The sequence below is a fragment of the Balaenoptera ricei genome, chromosome 11 (genome assembly GCF_028023285.1).
Source record: "Balaenoptera ricei isolate mBalRic1 chromosome 11, mBalRic1.hap2, whole genome shotgun sequence".
Classification (NCBI taxonomy): Eukaryota; Metazoa; Chordata; class Mammalia; order Artiodactyla; family Balaenopteridae; genus Balaenoptera; species Balaenoptera ricei.
Window position 1 is genome coordinate 62,506,162 of NC_082649.1, and position 24,529 is coordinate 62,530,690.

A 24,529-nucleotide genomic window follows, 5' to 3' on the forward strand; every position below is an offset into this window, starting at 1 on the left:
TTAAAAATAAATAAAAAGTGGGCTTAAAAATTTTTTTTCAAATATAAATTTGTGCCAGAGACTAGTTTTTTGGGCTATATTTCACATGGCATTGGATGGCTAGGAGCGTCTCTACTGATTTGAAGCTGAGAGAATATGGGACAGTTAGCTAGCCCCAGGCATCAAGTTCATCTTGGGCCACCTACCTTTCTAACCAGAATTCCTCCTTGCTCCTCTTCACCTGTTTGTCTGGTATCCAGTTGTCCTACAGTTTTCTCCACGACCCTTACCTGGAGTGGTCTGAGCAGGGTTCCAAAATCACTTTTCCCTCCTTTGTCCCAAAGCCCTCATTCCATCAGTTAAGTGGTAATGGAATGGTCCCTTCTGTCCATCAAAAGCATTCTGTCTTAAAACTTTTCTCTATCACTTGGCACTTCATGTCTTGAATTAGTTCATGCTTTGGAATCCCAGCTTCACCACATGCTGTGACTCTGACCAAGTCACACAACCTCTCCCAGGAAATAAGAGTTGTTGATATTTCAGCTGCTGCTGTCCCCCCGAAATGAGCCTCTGTGCCTAGAAATCCTCCAGAATCCAAGTGAAAGAGAAGGCTCAGCTGATGTTCATATTTTATGAACCAGAGACATTTTAATGCTCTATACAAAAACAAAACTATATATCAAATATCAGAACTCAAAAGCTTAAAAATTAAATCACATGTATTTATACTTAAGAAATCACATTAACTAAAAAGGACACAATTATCCCTGAAATGGAGACAGGCCTGGAGATTCTGGATTGCTTCAGTCAGTTTGGCTCTCAGTCTTCAGACCATTCTGACCAAACACCTGCATCCTCATACAGGCCCATCAGTCATGCTCAGTCCACAGTTTGTTACTCTAAAAACACTAGTCTACATACAGCTTTACTTTATAGCAGGAGGGGACCCAAGTTGCACCCTAAAGAATACACAGTATAGAGGAAGCACACAGTGAGAATGAAGGGCATTTCAGACAGAAAGGAGAGATTGAACTATGATAATGATAACATATCCAAGAGTGTTTATCCACAGTCATTGATCCACTGGCCCGATTCTGTGAGACAGGATTATTAAGGGAAGGGCGAATTACGAGGACAAACAGGCAGTAAAAGAGTAGTGTAGATTAAGCCTGATGGAGAAAGACTTGCAATATTCTCCTACGGGATTTTGGGGTATATCCAGCAGGCAGTGGGGAGTCAAAGGATTATTAACAATGGGATGGGTTTTACAAAGAGATTTAGGGGAAACCCAGGTTAACGTCCAACTTGTTGAGTTAAAGTAGCCATGAGACATCCACGTGTGTGGGGATAAGTAGCAAGTGGCTAGATATGCACAGAGGTCTGAGGGATGGATAAAATAATTAAAAGACAGGGATCAGTCACTCACTCAACGCTCATTGCATGGCTTCTCTGTGTCCTAAGGCACGGATGGAAGCTAGGATGCAGCCATGAATGAGACACACAGCCTCTGCCTCTCGGGTCTTACGACTGAACTGGAGAGAGAGATTAAACAGCCACTAGACAGTCATTTCAATGCTACAGAAGAGAAGCAGAGGGTAACTGAGCACTTAGAAGAAGCTGACCTAGCATGAGGGGTTGTGCACGTGATGCTTGAACCAAACTCTGAAGGATGGAAAGGACTTACCTATGTGGGGTGGAACAGAGGGTTCCAGGTGGAGAAAACAGCAGTTCAAAGGTATGAGGCAGCAAGGAGGAAGCGGGGAAATGGATGGAAGGTGGAACACATGAAGGCATCAAGGGCACAGAGACATCCAGGTAAGACTTGAGAATGGCTTACGGAGTCAAAGAGGAGATCAGACTGACTGCAGAAAACAATCTGGGTAAATAAGGTGAAACAGAGGACAAGACCACACACAGGCAATTCTTGACTAAGCCAAGAAATTGAGGTTTAACACCAGCACCAAGCTGAGAGTGGAGAAGGTAGGGTGTAATCACCAAGAGAAACACAGGATAAAAACAGTACACAAATGGAGCTGGACGTCCATGTTTTGGTAACGGTTCAGGAAAACGTTTTTTTCAGAAAACAATGATCTTTTTAAAAAAAAGTCAAATTATTTACAAGTATCAAGTAAGCATAGTTAAATCTTAGAAAAATAATATATATATATATATATACAAAACAAATTGGACAAATACAACCAATGACAAAAATAATGCAAAATGGTAACCATTAGTACAATGCTACAAATGCTCACAGCTCTTTTCAAACTCTATTGTAAAGCAGTCCTTGTTTTTTTAATCTTCCTGATGTCAAAAGTATACAAATTTAGTTAAAGTTGACTCCATTACAAGTGATACTTTTATTGGTTCATTACGAAGATTAAATTCACGGTGCACCACTCTGTTATTCACCTGTAAGATAAAAGCACAAACTGTCCAAAAGAATGTAAAGCCCTCAGCAAAAGCCTCTTAGTAAAGCCCACAGAAGGAGACGGCAGAATTCTCTGACTGCACCAGGAAAACAATGCAGACACTACCCACCAAGTGCTTGAAGGCATCGAGTGGCTGCGTGCACAGACCCGGGTTCAAGTCAACTTGCCCCTGGGTAACATCAGGCAAGATAGTAACCTTCTCTGAGCCTTGGTAACTCATGGCATATGAAAGCATTGGATTATGTTTTGTCCAAAGTATCCAACAGCTCTATTAATTCCAGTGCTGCTTGTAACCCCACCATCTGCTGCCTCACTAAGCTCTAAGTGCCTTTAATGCAAAGGTCGCATCGTGCTCATTTTTGGACTTTCTTGCCAGTGTCTACTCAGCAAGTGCTTTAAAAATGAACAGTGTTGGGACTTCCCTGGCGGTCCAGTGGTTAAGACTCCACGCTTCCACTGCAGGGGTGCAGGTTCCATCCCTGGTTGGGGAACTAAGATCCCGCATTTCAAAAAAAAAAAAAAGAATGCTGTTCATACCATATGACCCAGCAATTCCACTCCTGAGTACATATCCGAAAAAAACAAAAACACTAATTTGAAAAGATACATGCACCCCAATGTTCATAGCAGCATTATGTATAATTGCCAAGGTATAGAAACAACCTAAGTGTCCATCAACAGATGAATGGATAAAGAAGATGTCATATACACACACACATATACACACAATGGAATACTACTCAGCCATAAAAAAGAATGAAGTTCTGCCATTTGCAGCAACATGGATAGACTTGGAGGGTATTATGCTAAGTGAAATAAGTCAGAGAAAGACAAATACTGTATGATATCACTTATATTTGGAATCTGAAAAATACAACAAACCAGTGAATTAAAAAAAAAGGAAGCAGACTCATAGATATAGAGAACTAGTGGTTACCGTGGGGAGAGGGAAGGGTGCAGGGGTAACGTAGGGGTGGGGGGAGAAGGGTTATTATGGGATTATATGAAAACATGTGTGAAACTTCTGAAAATTGTAAAGCACTATAGAATTTAAAGAATCTTTCATTCAGTTAAAAAAAAAATTGGCTTTCAATCTTAAAAAAATGAATGCTGTTCAATAAAGACTTAATGAACACCAGTCGGCAAAACAACTTTCACTTAGCATTAACTAAAATGGATTTCTACTTACAGTAGGTTAAATCTGTCTTTATTATTACATTTTATGGAGACGCTGACAAGAAACTATTTTCTTAAAGAGAGAAATTGAGCAATATAAGAGATTTGGAAATATGGTTAGAATGACTGTCAAAATTGTCTATACTCCTTCCATTTAACATTTTTCCCCCCAAGAGCTTACCTTAAAATGAGATGAATACCTCAACATAATAAAGGCCGTATATGACAAACCCACAGCCAACACCATTCTCAATGGTGAAAAACTGAAGCCATTTCTTCTAGGATCAGGAACAAGACAAGGTTGCCCACTCTCACCGCTATTATTCAACATAGTTTTGAAAGTTTTAGCCACAGCAATCAGAGAAGAAAACGAAATAAAAGGAATCCAAACTGGAAAAGAAGTAAAACTGTCACTGCTTGCCGATGACATGACACTATACATAGAGAATCCTAAAGATGCTATCAGAAAACTACTAGAGCTAATCAGTGAATTTGGTAAAGGAGCAGGATACAAAATTAATGCACAGAAATCTCTTGAATTCCTCTACATGAATGATGAAAAACCTGAAAGAGAAATTAAGGAAACACTCCCATTTACGACCGCAACAAAAAGAATAAACCTACCTAAGGAGACAAAAGACCTGTATGCAGAAAATTATAAGACACTGATGAAAGAAATTAAAGACAATACAAACAGATGGAGAGATATACCATGTTCGTAGATTGGAAAAATCAACATTGTGAAAATGACTGTACTACCCAAAGCATCTACAGATTCAATGCAATCCCTATCAAACTACCACTGGCATTTTTCACAGAACTAGAACAAAAAATTTCACAATTTGTATGGAAACACAAAAGACCCCAAATAGCCAAAGCAACCTTGAGAAAGAAAAATGGAGTTGGAGGAATCAGGCTCCCTGACTTCAGAGTATACTACAAAGCTACAGTAATCAAAACAGTATGGTACTGGCACAAAAACAGAAACATAGATCAATGGAACAAGATAGAATGCCCAGAGATAAACCCACACCCATATGGTCACCTTATCTTTGATAAAGGAGGCAAGAATATACAATGGAGAAAAGACAGCCTCTTCAATAAGTGGTGCTGGGAAAACTGGACAGCTACATGTAAAAGAATGAAATTAGAACACTTCCTAACACCATATACAAAAATAAACTCAAAATGGATTAAAGACCTAAAGGTAAGGCCAGGCACTATAAAACCCTTAGAGGAAAACATAGGCAGAACACTGTATGACATAAATCACAGCAAGATCCTTTTTGACCCACCTCCTAGAGAAATGGAAATAAAAACAAAAATAAACAAATGAGACCTAATGAAACTTAAAATCTTTGGCACAGCAAAGGAAACCATAAACAAGATGAAAAGACAATCCTCAGAATGGGAGAAAATATTTGTAAATGAAGCAACTGACAAAGGATTAATCTCCAAAATTTACAAGCAGCTCATGCAGCTCAAATCAAAAAAATAAACAAACCAATCCAAAAATAGGCAGAACACCTAAATAGACATTTCTCCAAAGAAGATATACAGATTGGCAACAAACACATGAAAGGATGCTCAACATCACTAATCATTAGAGAAATGCAAATCAAAACTACAATGAGGTATCACCTCACAGCGGTCAGAATGGCCATCATCAAAAAATCTACAAACAATAAATGCTGGAGAGGGTGTGGAGAAAAGGGAACCCTCTTGCACTGTTGGTGGGAATGTAAATTGATACAGCCACTATGGAGAACAGTATGGAGGTTCCTTAAAAAACTAAAAATAGAACTACCATATGACCCAGCAAACTCACTACTGGGCATATACCCTGAGAAAACCATAATTCAAAAAGAGACATTTACCACAATGTTCACTGAAGCACTATTTACAATAGCCAAGACATGGAAGCAACCTAAGTGTCCATTGACAGATGAATGGATAAAGAAGGTGGCACATATATACAATGGAGTATTACTCAGCCATAAAAAGAAACGAAATTGAGTTATCTGTAGTAGGTGGATGGACCTAGAGTCTGTCATACAGAGTGAAGTAAGTCAGAAAGAGAAAAACAAATACCGTATGCTAACACATATATATGGAATCGAAAGAAAAAAAAAGTTCTGATGAACCTAGGGTCAGGACAGGAATAAAGACGCAGGCGAAGAGAATGGACTTGAGGACACGGGGAGGGGTTAAGGGTAAGCTGGGACGAAGTGAGAGAGTGGCATGGACATATGTACGCTACCAAATGTAAAATAGATAGCTAGTGGGAAGCAGCTGCATAGCACAGGGAGATCAACTCCGTGCTTTGTGACCACCTCAAGGGGTGGGATGGGGAGGGTGAGAGGGAGACGCAAGAGGGAGGGGATATGGGGATATATGTATACATATAGCTGATTCACTTTGTTATACAGCAGAAACTAACACAACATTGTAAAGCAATTATACTCAAATAAAGATGTTAAAAAAAATGAGGTAAAAAGGAGTTTTGAAAGCTGTTAAGCATCATATGTAAAGCATTAAACAATTTTTTAAAAGAAATAAAAATAGCTACCATAACTTGGGGAGATAAGGAGTAAGTAATCCTGTATAACTGTGGTTAAGGCATGAGCTCTAGAAGTGCTCTGCCTGGGTTGGAAAGCCAAGGCTGCTTTCCATCTGTAATAGGAGATGGGAATCCCAGTACCTGCCTGAGAGCTGTTGAAAGACTTAATGTATTAATATCTGTGAAGCGCAGGGAACAGCAACTGGCACAGAGTGAGACCTGCAGCGGGTGTTAGTGTTGCTGTTACTGTGCTCATTTACAACCTCTTCTAATTAGCTCTCTTTAGGAATAAAACCCACAGATTGCGCAGAAAATTACCCTTCAATCCTGATATGATAAACCACTATCATCAGGCCCTCCTCCAAACTACGGTTCGTGTATAAATCTGCTGCAATTCTTGGCCACTCATTCATTCAGTGAACATTCAGACAAATGTGAGCTTCTTCCTTGAAGAAGCCTTTGGGTTCTCCCCTCTCCCTGGGGGGAGGCTAAGTCAGGCCAGCAGGACCACAGAGCAATCAGAACTTCAAAGCTCACCTAAAATCCAACTCACTCATGTACCGATGAATAAAGTGTCACTATCAGTTTCCCTTCGCACCTGGCTCGGCCGTGACTTCTGCGACAGTCCTCTTAATGCACCATCAGCCTGCTGTTTCCAAACAACTTCTCACCATCTCTCACGCTTTCTCGGGCTTAAGTCAATCTTCTCGTGAAAACGTTCTCATCAAGTGCATTAGCTTTAGACAGAATGGAGCACATGTTCACTTGGAATTTACTTACTTTGGTGAAGAAGTCAGCAATGTGCCACTTATTTCCATACTGTTTAAAGACTTCAGTCATTGCTTTGATCATCACAGAGCCCGTGCGGGGGTCCCGTAAAGCCACATGATCTACAAAGGAAAAAAGTCATTTCATCCATTTTCCTCCTCTAACTTACAGCAAACTTGTTCTTTGACCCATAGTTAAAACCTGGAAAATGGCTTTGAATCAAGAATACAGAAACACTTGCATTAAGACACAATCACAGAGAACTCATGTGACCAATAGCACATAACCTCTCAAGAGGACATTCTTTTTATATGCATTTTTAAAATACAACTTTTCAAATATACAAAAAAGTAGAAAGCAAAGTTTAACAACCCCCCATATAATCATCCTTCAGATCCAAGAGTTATCATTTTGTCATATTTGCTTTATTTATTCCTTTTCTATTTTTTTTATTGCTGACTTTTGCTCTAGCATTTTAAGCTAAATTGCCCTAAATACAACCATATGGAATTTATTTGGGGGTATTCAAGAGTTTTCTGAAATTATCTTTATTATTAGACTGAAAAACATGAAATATGTCTATATAGTGTGGAAATTCAATGGGAATATTAAAATTGCACACTCTCATAGTAAACCTGGGTTGGAAGAGAAAAAACATGGGACATCTTTCAACCTCAGGGTAGACAGAAGTTTCTTACAATACAAAAATCATAAGCCATAGAAGAAAAAAAGATGATGAATTGGACTTAAAATCTAAAACTTTTGTCTTTTGGCAGGCAAGAATTCTACCACTGAACGACCAAGGCTTATAAAACTTTTGCTTTTTGAAAGACATCATTAAGAAAATGAAAAGCCAGTCACACATTGGGAGAAAATATTTGTAACTCGTCCCAGAGAAAGGACTTGTATTCAGAATATATACAGCTTAATAAGAAACAAACAACCCAATGCAATATTGGGCAAAAGAAGATACATTATGGCCAATAGGCACATGAATAGATGGTCAAAAAAATTGAAAGGTGATGATCATACAAATTGATAAAAAAATATTTTTTCATTCTTTTTTTTTTTTTTTTTGGCTGCGCTGTGCGAGCGGCTCATGGGATCTTAGTTCCCCGACCAGGGATTGAACCCAGGCCCTCGGCAGTGAGAGCACAGAGTCCTAACCACTGGACCGCCAGGGAATTTCCTCATTCTTAAATAACCACAATTACTAATGGGATGTGTGCCCCTTTTGGGCACTGCATGACTTCTCAACCTAGGATACCACCATGGTACTTGCTTTTTAGCTCAGCGAACCTCCAAAATCTAGCTACCACCAAAATATGATATCAAAAAGAACACAGCACGATCTAATTTTTGGAACCATACCTCACCTGAGCTGGTGGTTCACAGAATTAAGTATAGTTGTGTGACTTCACTGTGGCCCCCTGATTTGGAGACCGCAGCACTAGGGTGTATACGCAGAAGTGAAATTGCTGGGTCATGGAATAAACAAACTTTCTAGGTATCACACATTGCTCTCCAAAGAGGCATTATAACTTGCTCTAATCAATGGTATATGGAAGTACCCCTTGCCCCCCATCCCCACACATATTTGGTACTGCCTCATCCAATCAGGTAAATATGGGTGACCCAAGGGAATTCCCTGGTGGTTCAGTGGTTAGGACTCCGAGCTTCCACTTCAGGGGGCTCAAGTTTGATCTCTGGTTGGGGAACTAAGATCCCACATGCCACGTGGCACGGTCAAAATAAAAAATAAATTAATTAAAAATTTTAAAAAATATTTGCAGCCAATTAAGCCGACTGCGCTCTTTTCCCCATGGGGGCCCGGTGCGCAATGGCTGCAAATAGCAGCCTCCTCGGTAGTGTATGCAGCCTGTTGCCTGTATGGGTTGCCCTAAGGGACCTCGGAGACAGCCCTTTCCAGTGGACATCATGACTGGCATGCTGTCCCCAATCCAGGCTCCAGATGGGTATGCGCAGTGCCTTTGGAAAGCCCCAGGGCACAGTGGCCAGGGTCCACATTGGCCAAGTCATAATGTCCATCCACACCAAGCTGCAGAACAAGGAGTATGTGATTGAGGCCCTCCGAAGGGCCAAGGTCGAGTTCCCTGGCTGCCAGAAGATCCACATCTCCAAGAAGTGGGGATTTACTAAGTTTAATGCAGACGAATTTGAAAACATGGTGGCAGAAAAGCGGCTCATCCCGGGTGGCTGTGGGGTCATATACATCCCTAATTGCAGCCCTCTGGACAAATGGTGGGCCCTGCGCTCACGACAGCCTTGGCGCCGTCCCCTCCTTACTCGTGCCCACCAATAAATCCTACTTTCCTGTCAAAAAAAAAAAAAATTTAAAAATAGAAAGAACTGGGATCATGCCAAAAAAAATGGGTGATCCAAAAGATTCATTTTATCACATATTCCAAGTTTTCCACTTTGGGCACTTTGGGTACTTTAAATATCACTCCAGCTGTAAAACTTAATTCTTGATTAAAGCAAAAGTTTAATGCTATTCTGGGCTGATAGGAATGAATGGAAATCCCCAAGGCATGCCATTCCTCCAAACGAGGAAGCTGAAACTTGAGCTAGATGCGGAAAGCAAACAGGAAAACCAGAGTTGCGCTTGTGTCTAAGGGGAAATGTCAAGTCTGGAAGGTGTACCTGGGAGATAGGGAGATGAATTTAAGATCCTGCATTAACCATGTGACGCTGAGCAAAGCTACTGAGGTCCACGCGGGTGATAATCCTCTCTCAAGGAAAGCATAACTGAATTATGCCCCCAGGAGTATCACAGATTAAGATTCAATAAATGAGCTAAGAGTTCAGACACACAAAGAAACAAACCCCCATGAGTGACAGGCAACAGAAACGACCACAAGAGTGATCCCCAAAGACTTTAGATATTGAAAGTATAAGGTACAAAATATAAAATAACTGTGCATGAAATGTTTAAAGAAATAAATGATGGAATCACAAGGAAGAACAAGCAAAGACACTGTTACATGATCGGCCAGATTTGGGTGTAAAGTGAACTTACCACCTATAAATCTTCCTTAAATGAATTTCTAAAGGATATACTTCATGAAGAAAGAAAATGGCCTGAGATTCAGGACAGATAGAGAAGAAAATGGTAAACACATGCATAAATATAAACAAACATACACTGTATAAAATATTACAAAAGTGTTCTAATTTGTGGGGTTTTAAAAAAGGAATAGGCATTACCTAGCGTAGTGCTTGTCATCCTAGAACATGCCAACCTATCTGATGAAAATGTGTTGGATTAATGTCCTAATTTAGAAGAAAATTAGGGTGGAAGGAGAAGGAGTGTAAGAATACATAAATAATTTCATAAATAAAGATACAAACAATAAAAGTTAGAAGTAAATGTTGAACAATAGCGCTTAAGTGTGGAAGGTGATGAGAATTAGTGTTCTAAGGTTCTGTGTATCATCAGGCAGTAAGAATAAGCTTACTTACTTAGAACATTTCACAGGGAACCAGGAGAAGAAGAGATGCGAAACGCATACCTTCCAAGTCAGTAGAGGGATAAAACATAAGAATAACAAACTAAACTCACAATCAATCAAAAACAAGAGCAATAAAACTACCATAATATTGTACACACCAACTATACTTCAATTTTTTTAAAAAAGAGCAATAAAGGAGGGGAGAAAAGCAAATAAAAATAAATAGCACAAAGTAAAATGGTAAAAATGTAAATATATCAATAGTCACAATAAAGATAAATTGTCCTGACTCACCAGTAAGAAGATAGATATTAGACTGGATTAAAAAACAAAATCCAGTTATATTCTGTTTAAAGGACCACCTAAAACATAAGGGCCCAGAAAGGTTAATAGAAAAAGGTCTGAAGGAGATATACCAGGCAAATATGGGCCAAAAGAATACTGGGGTATCTATATTAATATCAGAGAAAAACTAATACCAAAAAAAGCACTATTTGGGATAGTAGGTTCACTAAACAATGATTAAAATATTTATTTCACCACAAAGTGTAACAATTCTAAAATCATATGCCTCTACTAAAGTTGCCTCAAAATATACAAAGAAAAGAAAAATAGATAATAGAACTACAGAAGAAACTGACATATCCATCATGATAACATGACACAGTAACACATTATCTCAGTTATTGGCAGGTCAAGCAGACAAATTACTAAATATTTCTGCTTGACCTCTAGTAGAGACTGGGAACAACACAACTAAGCTCAATTAATAGAAATATATAGAACCTTGTATTCAAGAAGTGAACACATATTCTTAAGCATATATAGAATATTCATGATAGATCAATAGCCATTAAAAAATTTACTACAGATCAAGACATAAATCAAGTTTCAACCGATTTCAGATTGGTATCATAGTTGATATTCTTTCTCACGAATAAACTAGACATCAATAATAAAAGGACAAATTTTAAAATTTCAATACCAGAAAAGTTTAGAGGCATATTTCTAAATAACTAATGGGTAAAAGAATAATGGAAATGTAAGAATTCTTGGAACTGAAGGATAAAAATGTTACATATTAAAATATAAAAGATACAGTGAAAGCAGTAATTAGAGGGGAATTATAGGTCTAAAAATGCTTATTTTTTTTAAAAGGCAGAAAATAATGACCCAAGTACCTAACGGAAAAAGTTGGGAAATTAAGAGTAGCATAAACCCTTAAAAAATGGAGAAAAATGGAAATATGAGGCAAATGAATGAAATAAAAAACAAACATAATAATAGGATTAACAAAACTAAAAATGGGTTCTTAACTAAATAAATAAACCACTGGCAAGACTGATCAAGAAAAAAAAGAAGCAAGCCAGCCAGAAATATTAGAGGTAAAGAAGGGAACATGACTACAGATAGAGATTCCACGTGATTAAAGATACAAGGAACCCTACACCAAGAAATAAGAAAATAAACTTGTTTTTCTCCCGTTGAGAAGGCAGTTTTCCCATCACTTATTAAATGGTCCATCCTTTCACCATTGATTAGCAATGGCTTCTTTGTCACGTGTCTCGTTTCCCTATATATTTAGTTCTACCTCTACATTCTTTATTCTATCCCAATGATCTGTTTGTCTATGTACCGGCTGATAGAGTTTTTGTTATTGCTTTCTACTAAGTATTCATATCTTAGAAGACACATTTTCTCAAATATCTGCATTGCTCACACTCTCATGGCTTTCAAGTCTACACAATAATGGACTTCAATTCTACACAATAATCACCTTCTCAGTGGAAACATCTCTACACATCTCTTTTTAAAACCACAGTCTTGGGACTTCCCTGGTGGCGCAGTGGTTGAGAATCTGCCTGCTAATGCAGAGGACACGGGTTCGAGCCCTGGTCTGGGAAGATCCCACATGCTGCGGAGCAACTAGGCCCATGAGCCACAACTACCGAGCCTGCGCGTCTGGAGCCTGTGCTCCGCAAAAAGAGAGGCCACAATAGTGAGAGGCCCACGCACCGCGATGAAGAGTGACCCCGCTTGCCACAACTAGAGAAAGCCCTCGCACAGAAACGAAGACCCAACACAGCCAAAAATAAATAAATAAATTAATTAATTAAAAAACAAAAACAATAACCCCACAGTCTCGGGACTTCCCTGGTGGCGCAGTAGTTAAGAATCCACCTGCCAATGCAGGGGACATGGGTTTGATCCCTGGTCCGGGAAGATCCCACATGCTGCAGAGCAACTAAGCCCGTGCGCCACAACTACTGAGCCTGAGCTCCAGAGTCCGTAAGCCACACTACTGGAGCCTGCACACCCTAGAGCCAGTGCTCCACAAGTGAAGCCACAGCAATAAGAAGCCCACGCACCACAACAGAGTAGCCTCTGCTTGCCGCAACTAGAGAAAGCCTGTGCTTAGCAACGAAGATCCAATGCAGCCAAAAAAAAAAAGCAAAAAAAAATTACAATCTCCACTTCTACCCCTCAATACTCCCTCTCCCCGGTTCCTGCATTACTTTTCTCCATAGCACTTATCACCATCTAACATTTTATTTGGTAAACTTTTCACTGAAGGGTAACCATCATACAGAAAAGTATGCAAAGCATATGGGTATATAATAGCTCAATAAATTTTCATAAAATGAACACACCCCCATAACTGGCACCCTCATCAAGAAACACGATGATACCAGTACTCCAGAAGTCCCCTCTTGCTGCCCTGGTCATAACCACTCCAAACACTGTGCACCCTGAGGACAAGCAGCATCTGGACTTCTACCATCCACCATAGATTAGTTTTGCCTGTTTTTGAACTTCATAGACATGGAATCATAAAGCAACCCAGGATCTATTTTCTGTATGTGTTTACTGTCGTCTCCTCCCCTAGAACATAAGCTCCATGGAGGCAGAGATTTTTAGTTCTTTTGTTCAATACTGAATCTCTAGTCCTCAACATTAATAGCCAGCACATAGTCATGAAATTCATTCATTCAACAAAATTAGAGCTCAAGATTCCTCGTCTTGACCCTTAACTGTTCCATAATAATTTTGTGATTAGTTTGTCAAATTCCATGAAAAAACACGTAGAATTCAATTTACAAACTCATTTGGGGAAAAAAAGGTCATTTCCATGGTATTGAAAATGCCAACCATGAGCATGGTATTTCCCACCACTGATTCAGGTCTTTCTTTATGCCTTTCTGGAATGTTCTCTCATTTTCTCTAATAAAGTTCTTGCTCATCTTTTGTTAGTTATTCATAGACATCATTCACTAAAGCAAGAAAAAATAACATGGTATCTTTTTTCTTTTCTATTATATGTTCTAAGTGATTACTGCTAGATATTCAAAACTATAGTGACTATAATGTGACTATAGTTATAATGACTATAACTATAACTATAATGTGATTTCTACAATATTGATCCTTATATCTTTTCTTATCTTAATGCATTAGCTAGGACTACCCATGCCATGTCAAACAGTAGGAATGAGAGTGGGCATGCTTGTCTTACATCTAACTTTTTAAAAAATTTACAGCTTTATTAAAGTATGATTGATCATTGACAAGCATCTGCATATATATATTTTTTTGGCCGCACCACGCGGCATGTGGGATCTCAGTTCCCTGACCAGGGGAACCCGTGACCCCTGAATTGGAAGCGTGGATTCTTAACCACTGGACCACCAAGGAAGTCCTGCCATATTTTAAGCAAACAATTTAGTAAGTTTTGACATATGTATACTTCGGTGAAACCATCACAACCAAGATAATGAATCCAATTAGCCCCCTCCAATGTCCTCATGCCCCTCTGTAATCCTTCCTTCCCTCTCCACTCCCATCTCCAAACACAACTGATTTGCTGTCTTATAGATTGGTTTGCATTTTCTAGAATTTTATATGCATGGAAACACACAGTATCTGCTTTATTCTGTCTGACTTCTTTCAGTCAGCAGGATTATTTTGAGCTTCATCTATGCTGTAGCATGCATCAGGAGCTTATTTCTTTTATTGCTGAGTAGTATTCTATGTATGATATACTAAGATTTGTTTATTCTTTCACCTGTTGATCATTTGGGTTGTTTCCAGTCTTTGACTATTTAAAATAAACCTGCTTGCACTTGCTATGTACAAGTGTCTATCAGGACATATGCTTTCTTTCTTTTTTTTTTTTTAATATTTATTTATTTATTATATATTTATTTATTTTTGGCTGTGCCAGGTCTCAGTTTTGGCACTCAGGATCTTTGTTGCAGCATGCAGGCTTCTTAGTTGTGGCATGCCTGCAGGATCTAGTGCCCTGACTAGGGATCGAACCCGGGCCCCCTGCATTGGGAGCACAGAGTCTTAACTGCTGGACCACCAGGGAAGTCCCAGGATAATATGTTTTCATCTCTCTTGGATGAATAAAGTTACATCTAACTTTAATGGGGATATTTTCATTTTACATTATTGTCCTTATTTTCCTTTGCTTCCATTTCTTCACTAACATTTTATCTTGAATTGCATATATATATATATATATGTGTGTGTGTATATGTGTATATACACACACATAAGCTATTTTAATCCTTTTTGAAGAAAGTCAAGATAAAAACAGCTAAATAAATGCCCTTGACCATTTATTTCTATCTTCTCTACATTTTCCTGTTTCCCTTTCACAACTGAATCAAGTTCACCCCTTCAGCACACAAGATTCTTTTGGATTTTAACTTATTAGTATTAACAGTATAGTAATAAGGATAATAATGTAATCAGCATAATATATTAGTAATAATATTAATTTCTTTTTTAACTTATTATGCCAGTTATTATGATAAGCACAATACCTGCACTACATAATTTAATTTATATAACATCCCAATGACACAAGTATATTTCAACATTCTTCTTTTGCATAAAGAAACTGACATATCTAGAGGCTAAGAAGTATTGAAGGTCTCAAAGACAGCAAGTGGCAGAGCTGGCTTTGGACCAAGACCTTTTTCACATGAGAGCCGATGATCTTATTTACTATGTGATACTTTGCTAAAAGGATGGCGTCTTCCTGGAAGAGATGAACAGTCAGATGCAAACCTGCCATCTCTGAAAGTGGAACAGTTGAAGATGGATAGGTTAATGAAAATTTCTCCTTATGTACATCAATCTGTAAAGCACAGATAATATTTTTTAAAAAGATTTTCAGGAATTCCCTGGCAGTCCAGTGGTTAGGACTCAGCACTCTCACTGCCGAGGACCCGGGTTCAATCCCTGGTCAGGGAACTAAGATCCCATGAGCCACGTGGCACAGCTTAAAAAAAAAAAAAAGATTTTCTGGGCTTCCCTGGTGGCGCAGTGGTTAAGAATCCGCCTGCTAATGCAGGGCACACAGATTCGAGCCCTGGTCCGGGAAGATCCCACATGCCGTGGAGCAACTAAGCCCGTGTGCCACAACTACTGAGCCTGTGTGACACAATTACTGAAGCTCACGTGCCTAGAGCCTGCGCTCTGCAACAAGAGAAGCCACCGCAATAAGAAGCCCGCCCACCACAAGGAAGAGTAGCCCCCGCTCGCCGCAACTAGAGAAAGCCCGGGCACAGCAAAAAAGAGCCAACGCAGCCAAAAATAAATAAATAAATAAGATAAATTAAAAAAAAAAAAAAGAAAGAAAAGCATTAAAAAATATATATCTAAAAAAAATAATAATAAGATTTTCAAAATCACTAGGAATAAGCTAAACCCTCTGGAATAAGCTAAACCCTCTGAACGAATGTGTATCTCACTGTCATCAAGCCTCACTGTCTTACCTGCCTGGGTGGGATAGATGATGAAATAATCACTGAATGTAGGCAGCCTCCTCTTCTCTGATCCGTCATCCGAGTCCATGGGTTCATCATCCGTTTCAACACCACTGTCTCTTCTCTCTATTTTTTGAGGAATGAAAATGCAAACTACGATAATACACCACTGACACCAATAACCTTTAATAAAAGTCACAACAAGCTTGTATCTCCATAAGAGAGAGAAATATCCACCAAAGTTAACATAAATCAGATATTAGTCCCACAGGCCACCTGGAATCACATGAACGGTGGGACATCCCCTGGAAATTGCCCACCTCTCTCCCAGAATTTGAGGTTCCCCAACCCACCTCATGAATTTAAAGACGTAGACCCTTCCTCAGCCCAAACTAACTATCCTATCCCAGGAAAGCTTTCCCTTCATCCTTTCCTCCCAGCTCAAAGTCCCTACTACACTACGTAACTAAAGTTACATCAGCTAAGTGTCCTCTAATGTAAAATAATTTTTTAAAACTCACTTTTCTTTCTTCAGTCATCAATATGAGAATTTCCTAGAAACAGAACTATTACAAAGAGGTCTCCACTTACCTCCTCTGCAGGCCTGGATTATAAAGATTTTTGGTTTCTCTTGAAGTGCTGGACAATTTTTATTGTTAAACATTTCAAAAATGCCTTCCAGGCTGACTTTTTCACCATCTTTCATTTTGATAAAGCCTTCTTCTCCGTGGGACATAAGAGCAACAAGGCAACAGCCAATGTCATCTTTAATTTCATTTAGTCCATCTCGAAATGATGTTATTTTTCCAAGTAACTCCTGTAAAATAGGAAAACATATTAAAAAGAACTGCAAAGAGGAAAACCCAGAAATCCCAGAGATGGCTCCTTTACAAGGTGATCCAATGAGACGACAAATATGAAAATACCTGCATCTCTAACAGAGTCAGTATAACTTGTCACTTCCCTTTTGGTTGCTTTCGGAATTCATATGATTTCTTCTTGTACCACTGGTGGTTCTTGTTTGACAAAATTAGGGTATTTCTGATTCTCTACCACAAAATACAACAGAATTATAGCTCCCCAAAGGGTTAATGTATTTCAATGCTATATTATTAACTTACTTTAATATATAAAATTATCTTATAAAATTAATACCCTCAATAAGCTAGAAATGGAAGGGAATGGAGTCTACCCAATCATATCTATTTGCCAGAATCTATCAGGAGACATCATCAGAATCAACCCCGCTAAAAAGAGAAGACAGGAATGGCTGTTCTCACTAACCTCATACATGTTGTAACGAAGATCCTAGCCATTTCAATAAAGTAAAGTAAAAAATTAAATGAAGTTTAAATATTGGAAACAAACTCATTACTTACAGATAATATGACTATCTAGAAATATAATCAACTAAAAACTGCTAGAACTAGAGATCAGCAAGTTGACCAGATACAAAGTTAATTTACCAAGATCTATAGCTCCCCAATTACCCAGGAATAATAAGTCAAACCACATAATGGAAAAGGGATCCATTCATGGTTATAACAAAAGTAAAACAATACTTAGGAATAAACCTAACAAGAAATGCACATTACCTAAGTGCAGAAAATTATTAAAAAAAAACTTTAGTGAAGAGGCAACATAAACTATGACATATCGATGTTTCTGAGATGACTCAATACTATTAATCTGCCAATTAACTCTAAATTAATCTCAATTCAATGTCATGTCAATTAAAATCTCAAAGGATTTCTGTGAAACTTAACCAGATGGTTCTCAAGGTCACAGAGAACAGATACTTAGGAACAGCAAAGTGCTCAAGAATAGCAAAGAACATTCAGAAGTTCAAAAAAAAAAAAAAACATAAAAAACAATGAATGGGGGATAGGTCCTATCAGACATCCAAAGGTACTATAAAATCATGGTGAACGAAACACTGATATACCAGCTTAAGAATAAACAAATATATGAATAGAATATTTTAGAATACAGAAATTGATCCAAATATATATATAGGGATTTAGTTTATGATAAGAATGGAATTTCAAATATGTGGGGAAAGGATGTATCATCAACAAATGAGATGACTGGCTTGGAAATAAAGTTAGACCTCCCACCTCACTGTTCCAAAAAATATAATTCCAGTGAGTAGAATGCTAACCTTAAACTATAAAAATGTTACAGAAAAATAATTTAAAAAAATTTTAAGTTGGGAAATCATGGGGCTTAATCAAGACATAAAAACCAAGAAGCCAACAAACAGAAAGACTGACAAGTTTACTCACAAAAACTAAGAGTTCCAGGGGAGTTCCCTGGTGGTCTAGTGGTTAGGATTTGGCGCTTTCATTGCTGTGGCCTGGGTTCCATCCCTGGTCAGGGAACTGCGATCCCACAAGCCGCATGGTGCGGCCAAAATAAATAATTTAATAAATAAAAGAAAAAAAGACTTCCAATGCCACGGAGCAACTAAGCCCGTGTGCCACAACTACTGAGCCCACGCGCCACAACTACTGAAGCCTACGTGCTCTAGGGCCTGTGCTTCGCAACAAGAGAAGCCACTGCGATGAGAAGCACACGCACTGCAACGAAGAGTAGCCCCCGCTCGCCACAACTAGAGAAAGCCCGTGCAAAGCAGCGAAGACCCAACACAGCTAAAAATAAAATAAATTAATTAAAAAAAAAATAAAAAAGACTTCCATATGACTTAAGATAACAAAAAGTCAAAAGGCAAGTAACAAGGCAGGAGAAAAATATTTGCACTCTATTTTGTCTAAAATTCAGGAAAAAGAACTACAGAATAAGAAAAAAAAAATCCAGGGTGGTCCAGTGGTTAGGACTCCGTGCTCTCAGTGCCGGCCCTGGGTTCGATCACTGATCGGGGAATTAAGATCCTGCAAGCCACATGGCGCAGCCAAAACAAAAAGGAAAAAGAAAAACCAGTAAGAAAAAGGGCAAACAGGTAATTCAAATAATTCACAGAAGGAAAAAAATGGCCAAAAGATGTTCAACCAAACTAATAATCAGGAAAATGAAACAGTGAAATAATTTTACCAGTAAAGTTGCTAAATATTTACAAATAAATGTTGACAGAATGTAGAGAAAGAGGCCACTCCTGGACCTTTGGGAGAATAAACCAGAAGAACATTGGCAATTATCTGTAATCTGAATGGAAAGGACTGGATTAAAAAAATCACATAATATTGGAAGAGATTCTGGTACAATCCTTGGGAAACATGAAGGAGTCTGTTTTTAGCTTTGAAATAATAAAATCAAAATTTATTGAGCACTTACTATAAGCCAGCTACTATTCTGAGAACTTTTACATAACGCAGGTCATTTCATCCTCACCATAGCCCTACAAGATAAATTACTATCACCCCCCCCATTTTAGAGATAAGAAAGTAGTCAATTAATTTAAGGCAGAATTTCTAGAACTCTTGCACTATTATTTTGTGTCAGGTAATCTTTGCCCTGGGGGCCGTCCTGTGCACTGTAGGGTGTTCAGTAGCACCCTGGCTCTACCTCGGCAACTACACAAGATGCCAATAGCACCCTCCAGTTGTGACAACCAAAAATGTCTCCAGACATTGTCAAATGTCCTCTGGGGGGACAAAAATCACCCTCAGTTGAGAACCAGATTTAAGGTAACAACTAGTAAGAGACAAGATTCCACCTGTCAGTGTGTGCTGCTTTCCTAGCCCTTCTGCTATGCTGTTCCTTGATATTCACTAGCAGTGCCTCCTGGGGTCTACGAAGGACTTTCCTCTGTTATTATCCCAAAACATGGGCAAGGGTAGGCCAGGACTCAGCTGGGGTCAGAGAGGTCAAAGTGCAGTTCCCATCCACCACCACCACTCTTCCACCTCATTTTCTTGTGTCCTCTAGTTAAATCACAAAGCAATTCTGCCCAGGGCTCTCAGCAACTCCTCTCCCCACCCCTCCCATGGTTCTAAGCAAGTCCCACCAGGATCTTTCAAAGCCCCTGGGCTCCAATGCTGCTGGGATTCCTCTGGCCTGGCTGCTTGATGACTTCTCAAAGCTGTCCCCTTGGTCTTCCTGTTCCCAAATGCTCTGGACCTTGCCTACTCTGGACTCACAGCTTGTCCTTGGGCCTCCTTGCCCATCTCGCTTTTACACCTTCTTGGATTTCCTTCCCTCTTCAAATGCAAGGACCCAAGAGGTCCCCGCTTGACTAGAAGGGAAGCTGGAGTATCATCACACACTTAACATGACAAAAGCATCTGTATCCAACAGGTAAGCTGGGTAAGAATTTCATCAGGACATACACATCCATTGCTCAGCAGGCCCTGGTTCTAACCAGGTAATAAAACCCAATTTTTTTAAAAAGGAAGGAAAATTATAATATCCAAGCTACAATTTTTCTTCTTCTTTTTATTTTTTTTTGGCTGTGCCGCAAGGCATGTGGGATCTTTGTTTCCCAACCAGAGATCAAACCTGTGCCCCTTCAGTGGAGGCACAGAGTCTTAACCACTGGACCGCCAGGGAAGTCCCGAGCTACACATTTTCATTTTTGTTTTTAACTTGGTACCATTTTGTCGGGATCGATGCACAACGTATTTTCGAACTGGCACTGGCCAAGCCAGTCCTCCATCAGTAGGACATCCTGGTGAGCGCCCAGCCTGTTCCTCTTCACACACATGAGGAAGGCCTTCCGCCTGCCACTCAGGTCATAATGGTCCTGTTTTCAAGGAAAGACAAGAAACAATATTTAAACCAAACCAAATCCAAATACACCTTATATGTGAAATGAGTTTCTTCTGGAGTTAATGATGACGTTTCCCAGCTCAGAGCAGGGGCACAACACTGATTTCCTCTCTCATCATGACTTCATTTATAATTTTTTCAAATACCTTTCTCAAACTAGGACAAATAGGCCAATCTCATTTTTAAATTCCTATACATAGCCATAACTGCCCGTTTAAGGAAAATGGTAAATGACAACACAGGGCTGCAGTTATCAAAATCCAGAATGTGGGACATTCTACAGGACAAATAACCTGGTTTCGTCAACAAACAAGAAAAGAGGTCAAAGGGAGAGGTATCATAAATTAAGCGTCTTAAGAGACAAACCATCAAGTGTAACTGTGTAGACCTTGTGTGAGTCGGACCCTGACTCAATCCAACTGTAAAAGGCATAGGAGCCAGTCAAGGACATCTGAAGGCTGACTGCCTCTCTGCCAATAAGGAATTTGTTTCTAGGTATAATAATGGTATCATGGCTATGTTTGGAAAAAGTCTTTCTCAGAAATACATACTCAAGTATTTTATGTATGAAAGTGATATGGTAGCTGGGGAATTTGCTTCAAAATAATGGGGGGGGGGGCAGGGTGAGGAGCAGATGAAACAAGATTGGCCACGTTGCTAATTGTTGAAGCAGGGCAAAGAGTAGGTTGGGCTGGAGTCTGGAGATTCATTTTTCTCTTCTCTCTACTTTAGCTTATGTTTTAAATGTTCATTATAAAACAAGCAAAAAAAGGCCGGAAGCCAGCAATTCATGTAGTTTCGAGAGGCCACACAGCCTGCAATGCCTTCATCTGTAAAATGCAGATACTAACAGCGCTTACCTCATTTGGTTAATGTGTGCAAAGTGGTTTTATCTGGCTAATGTTTTGCTTTTCCTATTTAAAACGGAAAGCAGGGAGATCTGACAGCTTGAGACGACGACACAGATACCCACCTCCAATCCAACAGAAGCAGCACAAAAAAATGTTCAAATGGTGACTAAATACTATCTTAAAGAGTCCAGATATTTACCAATTCACCTTCCACACAGTCATAGCTTCTCTTTGGAATCTTTCGTGGAATCACTGAATGAATTTTCATGAAAAGACAAAACAGAAAAGAACATTTTTTTTCTTTTTTCTCTTCTTAATCATCATCTGCTGTCATTCCTGTTAACAGGAAGCACCTCCCAAGGAAATCAGTTGCCTCTTATGTTTTAGAACAGGTTTCTAGGATTATGAAAACCCTCTCCCAAACTCATAAGGATGAAAACTTAACAGAACTCCCTTAGGCCCCAGTCAGATTCAGGGGCAGGGAGAGCCAGGCCAGAGATGAAAAGGAGAAGCACCAATGAACATTAGTGAACATGCACCTCCAGAAACGGAGACCAAGACATCAATAAAGAGAAAAATGAAGTTAGAGGAACTAGACCCTATATAATTTTTTAATTAAACAAACTCTTAGCATTCAATTCAAATATTTTTGTTGTGCCTACAGTGTGTAGTCATGATACCGGGTAGTTTGGTTGATTCTGAAAAACAAAAAAACCCAGTTTACCAACTGCAAGAGTCTAAAGGGGTGATAACAAAAGTGTGATACATTAACCACTAAGCCTGGAGAGACATTATGATAAGTGCTGTGCAGATGCAGTCAAGGGAGAATCAAAGGCTTCGTGGGGCCAGTATTCTGCTTACAGGCCATGTTTTGAGGTCGTTTACAGTTGTCACCCATTATGAATCTAAAAGTCAGCAAAGCAACATACCTCAAAACTCAACCAGATCTTTATTGGCATATAATTGCTTTATAATGTTGTGTTAGTTTCTGCTGTATAACAAAGTGAAATCAGCTATATGTATACATATATCCCCGTATCCCCTCCCTCTTGCGTCTCCCTTCCACCCTCGCTATCCCACCCCCTCTAAGTGGTCACAAAGCACCAAGCTGATCTCCCTGTGCGATGCAGCTGCTTCCCACTAGCTATCTATTTTACATTTGGTAGTGTATATGTGTCCATGCTACTCTCTCACTTCGTCCCAGGTTACCCTTCCCCCTCCGCGTGATTTTTCTCAAATTTTTGGAGAGCTATTAGCCAGGAATTTGGTGTAATGACACATAACGTTATTCCTTAAAAAGTGTTAAATGTGTGTGTAGAGTTAAGTAGCGGTCGTACTTTTGATTTAACAAAATAATTAAAAAGGAAAAAAAAAAACAACCCAGATCATAAGCATGCGATGGCAGAGACCAGCAACAGTATATTTTAGTGTCTACCTCAGTGTGCCCAGTAGAAGTGCTTTCTCTTTCTTTCTCGTTCTCTTTCTCTATGTACACAAACTCGCTCACATATTATGCACACATACATTTATTAAACTTACGAGGGTAAACCCTAACCGCCCCCAACTTGTTACATTTCTTGATCTTAAGCCACATCTTCCCAGATTTATGGCAAATGTTCTAATGGTGGATTCCAACACGGCGTTTCTCACTGCATCATCTAAAAACCTCCCCCATCATAATCACTTGGAGGTAATTGTTAAAAATGCATCTCAGGCCTGCTGAGTCAATCTGATTTCTCAACCCACCCCAGAATGAACTGGTAGACTCTGATGGCTACTCTTGGACTGGTCACTTGGATTCCGTGCCTGGGAACTGTCTCTCTCCTGCCCGCTTATCCCCCGGTTCCCACTTCCCGCCGCGCGTTCACTGGTCCCTCGACGCCCGCATTCTCCTTGCTCCACTTCCCCCACCCCACCCTACTGAAGCTCGGTCCCCCGCCGCTCACCTGTGCCCCAGGCCTAACCCGGCGTTCACCTAGGACACCCCCCTCCCCGCCAGTCCCCCCTTCCCTCCACTCAGTCCCCCCTCCCCCTGCCCGGGAATCCCGGTCAGTCCTCCCTCCGCCAATCCGGGAATCCCCGGGCGGTAGGGCCAAACCCCGCGGTCACCAAGCGCCCGCTCCGGTCCCCCCAACCCCGGGAATCTCCGCGCGCTCACCCGGGCCGTCGGCGGCGGCGCTCTGCCAGCGCGGCAGCAGGTCGGCGCGGGGCAGCTGCTCCAGCACCTGGACGAGGACGCGCTTGGCGGCGGCCGGCGGGTAGTACTGCTTGGCGAGGAGCCTGGCCAGCTCCGACGGGCTGCGGCCCTCCAGCTCCAGCTTCACCTGGCTCACGCGCGGCTCCACCTTCCTGAGGTGGTCGCGGAAGCTGCGCAGCTCCTGCGAGGACAGAAGGGCCAGGGTCTCCTGCAAGCGGCTCTGCAGCTCCTCCATGGCCGGCGGGATCTTCGGAGGCGCCCGCGAACCGTCGGACCCCGAGCGCCAGCCGATTCCCGGGCTCCCCTCCATTGTCACCCAATGATGCTGAAGCGACAGGGCGGGAGGGACCAATCTGAGCCCCGCGCGCCTCACACGCCTCCCGCTTCTCCTCTTTGTTTTGAAAACTGGAGGCGTTTCCGCTCGTCCTCCGAAACCCGGAGATCTGGACGCCGGCTGCCTGCAAGCTCCCGCCTTCCGTCCTCTCAGGCCCGAGCTCCGCCCCCGCCCCGGAGCCACGCCCCGCACCCTGGAGGCCCCGCTCCGCCCACAAGAGCTCCTTCTTTAACCCTTGGAGCCTGGGTTAGCAGAGC

At 40.5% G+C, this 24,529-nt stretch overlaps 1 protein-coding gene and 1 non-coding gene across 3 annotated transcripts; one reads left to right on the forward strand and one right to left on the reverse strand.

The window, feature by feature from the left end:
* Positions 1 to 607: 607 nt before the first annotated feature.
* Positions 608 to 24,427, reverse strand: LOC132374908 (caspase-14-like). Of its 2 annotated transcripts, none has more exons than XM_059939386.1 (7): positions 23,900 to 24,427; positions 21,941 to 21,993; positions 20,715 to 20,864; positions 16,757 to 16,982; positions 16,175 to 16,291; positions 6,928 to 7,037; positions 608 to 2,391 (listed from the first exon to the last, which is right to left on the reverse strand). In XM_059939386.1, the coding sequence occupies exons 1-7, from the start codon at positions 24,246 to 24,248 to the stop codon at positions 2,290 to 2,292; spliced, it is 1,107 nt and encodes a 368-aa protein (XP_059795369.1). In that variant the 5' UTR covers positions 24,249 to 24,427; the 3' UTR covers positions 608 to 2,289. The 2 variants fall into 2 exon arrangements, with proteins under 2 accessions (XP_059795369.1, XP_059795368.1); XM_059939385.1 differs by having other exon boundaries at positions 16,175 to 16,318.
* On the forward strand, positions 8,703 to 8,837 carry LOC132375485 (small nucleolar RNA SNORA70). Its single transcript, XR_009506035.1, has one exon. It is a non-coding gene; the product is annotated as a small nucleolar RNA SNORA70 (small nucleolar RNA).
* Positions 24,428 to 24,529: the final 102 nt, after the last annotated feature.

Excerpts from the sequence above, each read along its gene's own strand:
- LOC132374908 (XM_059939385.1), bottom strand. The coding sequence starts at position 24,248 with ATGGAGGGGAGCCCGGGAATCGGCTGGCGCTCGGGGTCCGACGGTTCG. Across the intron at positions 21,994-23,899 it reads CGCCGCCGCCGACGGCCCGG|TGATTCCACGAAAGATTCCA; the intron begins GTGAGCGCGCGG and ends AAATTCATTCAG. Across the intron at positions 20,865-21,940 it reads ACTGTGTGGAAGGTGAATTG|GACCATTATGACCTGAGTGG; the intron begins GTAAATATCTGG and ends CCTTGAAAACAG.